Source organism: Myotis davidii, unplaced genomic scaffold, assembly GCF_000327345.1.
Source record: "Myotis davidii unplaced genomic scaffold, ASM32734v1 scaffold733, whole genome shotgun sequence".
Classification (NCBI taxonomy): Eukaryota; Metazoa; Chordata; class Mammalia; order Chiroptera; family Vespertilionidae; genus Myotis; species Myotis davidii.
The window spans coordinates 169694-174963 of record NW_006284956.1 but is presented as its reverse complement, the minus strand read 5'-3'; the positions used below and the strand labels follow the sequence as shown (position 1 = coordinate 174963).

The 5270-nt window shown below is 41.9% G+C and overlaps 1 protein-coding gene across 2 annotated transcripts in view; it reads left to right on the top strand.

Moving 5' to 3' along the window:
• The first annotated feature begins 352 nt into the window (after nt 1-352).
• GINS1 (GINS complex subunit 1 (Psf1 homolog)) overlaps nt 353-5270 on the top strand; it is a 16645-nt gene continuing 11727 nt past the window's right edge. Inside the window, exons 1-2 of one of the 2 annotated variants that reach the window (XM_006755237.2) lie at nt 353-542; nt 2006-2070. In XM_006755237.2, coding sequence (XP_006755300.1) covers nt 468-542; nt 2006-2070 — 140 coding nt within the window. In that variant the 5' untranslated portion in view covers nt 353-467. The remainder of the gene's footprint in view (nt 543-2005; nt 2071-5270) is intronic. The other variant, XM_015558430.1, reaches the window with a different exon arrangement.

The window sequence follows — 5270 nt, the reverse complement described above, 5'->3', positions numbered from 1 at the left end:
GGGCTTAGCCTTCCTTAACCTCAAAGTGAGCACCTTTTTGAACCTAAATGAAAATGAATGAATCAAATGGGAAAAGGAAGTTGACCAACATGCGTTTATGTGAAGCTGTGCTGCGCTCCAAGTTTCTTGCTTAAGCGCCTGGGAATTCGAAAAGAAATCTGCTCAGTTTACAGGGTCCAACAGAGGCCCGCCCGCTGTCCCCTATTTGCCAGGGAAGAACTCTTTGTAGTGCGGCTGCGCGGTGGAGGCTAATGTCCCTTTACCGCCGCCGTCGGCCGGAGGCTCATCGGCGTGCTCCTATTGGCTGGGCGCGTTTGGCGCCAAAGCGCAGATCCGAGGCGCAGGCTACGGTCAGGAGCGGTGGGACCCGGAACTGCGGGATCTGGGAATTGCGGCCCGGAGCTGAAGCGGACAGTTTGGCGTGAAGCGAGCAGTTGACGAGGCCCCGGGCCTGGGGCGACTGCGCCATGTTCTGCGACAGGGCCATTGAGCTGGTCCGCGAGCTGCACCGGGCGCCCGAAGGGCAGCTGCTGGCCTTCAATGTGAGAGGGACCGGGTGGACGGGATGGGCGTGTTGGTGTTCTTCGCTTAACCAGACGTTTATTGCTTGCCTGGTCATCTAGCATTTGCTGTGCACGCCCGGCAAAAGCTAGGCTTCGGCCCTAGCCGGTGTTGCTCAATGGCTAGAGCGTCGGCCTGTGAACTGAAGGCTCCCGGGTTCCATTCTGGTCGAGGGCACATACCTGGTTGCAGGCTCGATCCTCAGCCCCAGGGCAGGGTGCGTGCAGGAGGCAGCCAATCAGTGTGTCTCTCTCACATCTATGTTTCTCTCTGTCTCTCCCCCTCTTAAAAAAATCCATGGAGAAATATCCTTTGGTGAGGATTAAAAATACTTTTAAAAATTAAAAAAAAAAAAAAGCTAAGCCTCTGGAGCCAGGCTGGGATTCTGGCCCTGTCGCGTGACTTGGGGTCAGTTGCTCAAGCTTTCTGTGTGCCCAGTTTCCTCTTCTGGGAAAAGGGGGATGATGATGAAAATAGTGCCGGGTTCTTGGTGTAGGGAGGCATACTCAGGTCCCTGAACAATACTCGGCACAGCAGTAACTAAGTCTTTCTGCTGCTGCCACTGCTAATAACTGTTACGTTTTTTCCTGTTTTTGTTTTTTTTTTTATTGCTGCTGCCCCAGTGAGGGTGTGAAACACTTGATCTACATGATCTCTTGTTCTCTTTAATAATCCTGCGATGTTTAAACTGTTGTTTTCCATTCTTTCTGCCTCTATTCTAGATATTTCAGATTAAGTGGACTCATACAATATTTGTCCTTCGTGTCTGGCTTGTTTCACTTAGCGTAATGTTTTCAAGGTTGATCCGTGTAGATGCATATAGTGCATTGCTTTTTTTGTTTTGTCTTGTGTTTTTTATTTCATTCTATTATGCTTTTTGTTGTCCCCCATTCTCACCTTTTTTATCCACTTCCACCCAACCCTGCCCCGCCTCTCTTTGGTCATCATCACACTGTTGTCTGTGCCCACGGGCTAACTGCATTGCTTGTTAAGGCCAAATAATATTCCATCAAAGGGATATATACCATATTTGGTTTATCAGTTCATCAGGGAATACATTCAACTTTTTGGCTATAATGAATAATACTGTTTTAAACATTTGTGTACATGTTTTTGTAAGGATTATGTTTTTAATTCTCTTGAGTATATGCCTAGGAGCGGACTTGCTGGCTAATATGGTAATATGTTTATCTTTTTTGAGGAACCATTAGATTTTTTTCCAGTGCTGTACCATTTTACATTCCTATCTGCAATGTACGAGGGTTCTAATTTCTCCCCAACCTCGCCAACACTTATTATTATAGCCATCATCGTAGGTATGAAAGGACTATTGCTTGTTGATATGATATGTAAATCAAATATAAACATAGTATAGATAGAATATTGCTGCAGACTTGGTGGAGGAATTCATGAATATGAATCAATATCATTTTGTATATTCCAGGAGGATGGACTCCGGCAAGTTCTGGAGGAGATGAAAGCTTTATATGAACAAAACCAGTCTGATGTGTAAGTTTTGATAAAATTCACATTTTAAAACAATTGAAGAAATGTAATATGGAAAGATAATCTGACATCAGTTTTTAGATGTGACTTTTTAAAAAATTCTGAGTGTGATTATACTCTAGGTATCTTATATAATAAACGGGTAATATGCAAATTGACCCTAATGGCAGAATGACCAGAACAACTGCTTGACCAGTCACTATGAGGCACACTGACCACTTCTTGGTCCCCTTCCCGGGCTGGCAGGCTCCCATTGCCCAATGACGAACAGGGAACTGGGGGCAGGGCCAGCAGCCAGCATCTGGGGAAGATGGCCCTGATCAAGGGCCAGGCCTAGGGATCATACCCGTGCATGAATCTTGTGCGCCGGGGCCTCTAGTACTGTATAAAAGGGATTTGTGTTGATCATGGCTATCTCTACAGGAATTCAGGTAGTGCTTGGCATATGGTACATGCTCAATAAATATTTGTTATTTGACTGATATGACTTAAAAGATATTAGGGTAAACCTAAAAGAGATGAGAGTTGAGCAAATAAAAACCCTAACAGACTGAAATATATGGTTTTCACTGCTTGCTTTCACTTATAGAATGAGAGAATGGGTATTTTGTAAACTTAGCAGGAACAGTAGTGATTCCAGTAGCTTGAGTGAAGGTCATTGAGAACTAGGGCTACAAAATGCTACAGATTGGACGTGAGAAGGCTCTAGATTTATAGACTAGTTAGAGCTAAGCATTTGGGGCTATATAACAAACTTCAGAGGTCCCTGTGATTTGGTGAAGAGTAAGACACAAAAGAGTCTTAAAGACACCAAATTCTAATCAGAAGTGAGGTATTCAGATCTCAACTTGGGCAGCAGTTCTCAACCTGTGGGTCGCGACCCCCTTTGGTGGTCGAACGACCCTTTCACAGGGGTCGCCTAAGACCATCCTGCATATCAGATATTTACATTACGATTCATAACAGCAGCAACATTGCAGTTATGAAGTAGCAATGAAAATAATTTTACGGTTGGGTCACAACATGAGGAACTGTATTTAAAGGGCCAGAAGGTTGAGAACCACTGACCTAGAGAGAAGTTATATGTGACAGGGTTTCATCTTTGGCCTTGTTAAGTACAATGTTTTTATCAGTTACTTGGATATTCAAATCAGTAGCATGGTGGAGTTTATAGAACAACAAGAATACTTTCAGCTACACTGTTTAAGGATGGATACAGAAAAGCCTTTATGGAATGTGGGACTGAACCGCAACAGATTTGCAGTAAATCTAAAGTCCTAAAGGGAAGTTCCTGAGACATTCATTCATTCACTCAACAAATACGTATTGAACAATTATGCGCTGATAAATGGCTCTGATTGTAAACACAGTAGTCAAGATTTCTGTCACTGTGGCCCTCACAGTCTAATGCAGAAGATCGATAGACCAAATTGGGATACATGCTATGAAAGAACACAACAGAGTGCTAGGAGAGAGAACACTGAAGTGAAGGTATAATCAGATCAAGGAATCTGAGAATTTCTTTCCAAAGAAGAGACATTTCAGCTGAGGTCTGAAGGAGAAGCAGATTTTCAGCTAGGTAGTAATTGTGGCAGAGAGCATTTCAGGTAGAGGGAACAGCATATGCAAAGTCCCAGAGTCATGAAAGAGGGTGGGATGCTCAGGAAACTGCCAAAGAAGGCCAGTGTGACTTCAGCTTATAAGCAAGCAAAGCATGACACCGCGTAAGATTTTTTAAATGTGGGGGGCAGGTGGTAGCATGTTAATGCTTTGAAAGATCACACTGACTGCTGTGTGGACAGTGGAAGGAGAAGCTGCGAGGAGAGGGAGGCATGCTGGTCATCTAGGTGACAGGAGAGGTGATTGGAGTAGATAAAAAGTGAACAGGTTAAAAACATGTTTGGATGTTGCCTAATAGACCTTAGTCCAGTAAGGGAATGATTTTCCTATATTTGTACCATTTGCAAATTCATAATCCCAAAATTCTATTCCTTATCCTCCTAGTTTCTTTTTAAGGGGACAATCACTATTACCAGTTTCTGGTTAAACTTATTTGTCACAAGAAATCTATTTTAAATTACTCGTATGAATGTAAATTTTTTAGCAAATCTTTCTGTACTTAATAAAGTACTCTGAAGTTAAGTTAGATGTATTTTATTTGTACTATTACTTTGTAATCCAGAGCACATTGTAAACAATGTGGCGAATAATTTGACTTAGAAGTGTGTACAACAGATCTAGAAGACATGATTGGGTGGCACATATATTTTGGCTCTGTTTGCAGGGCCTGCAGCATACACTGCTTGAAGGAGTTGTTTTTTTATATTTATCTGGTTCCTTTTAAAACTCTAAATTTGGTTCTTATTCTTTCTGTACATCTGGTCTTGTTTTGTTTTTGTTTTTCCAATTTTTAAAATAGACATAACAAAATTTGCCATATTAACCATTTTTAAATGTACAGTTCAGTAGTGTTAAATACATTGATAATGTGCAACTATCACCACCATCCATCTTAACTCCTCATCTTGTAATAATGAAATTCTATACCCATAAACAACTGTACATTTTATTTTATTTATTTATTTTTTTTCTTAAAAGTTTTCTTTTATTCCCAGTTAAATTTTAGATAAATCACTTGCCTCCAGTAGCCTTGACTTTGGTTATCTGTAAAGTACAAGGTTGGACCAGACTGGGTGATTTATTATTCATTCACCATGCTTGCAATTTGCCAGGTAGAGTTGGGCCTACGAGATTCTTCTAGAGTTAGGCTTTGTTCTGTAGGTCATTGGAAGCCCTGATTGTTTTTAACAGGATCTGTAATGTGTCTTTGTAGGGCATGTACATTTGATTTTAAAATGTCGTACTTGTCCAATATCTAAGGAGAGGAGTGAAGGACCATGTTGACTCCCATTTTTATTCACTTAATTATAATGGGCAGTAATACTTATAAAAAATCTACACTAATAAAAGAGAAACATGGTAATTGGCATACGACCGCTACCCTTTTCATTGGCTAATCAGCGAGATATGCAAATTAACTGTCAGCCAAGATGGTGGCCGGCAGCCAGGCAGCTTGAAACTAACATGAGGCTTGCTTGCCTCGGTGACGGAGGAAACCAAGGAAACCAACGTTCCCCACCTGACTTGCCGGCCTCTCAGCTGGCAGTTTAAGAAACTCTGTAACAAATACCACCGGACTTCAG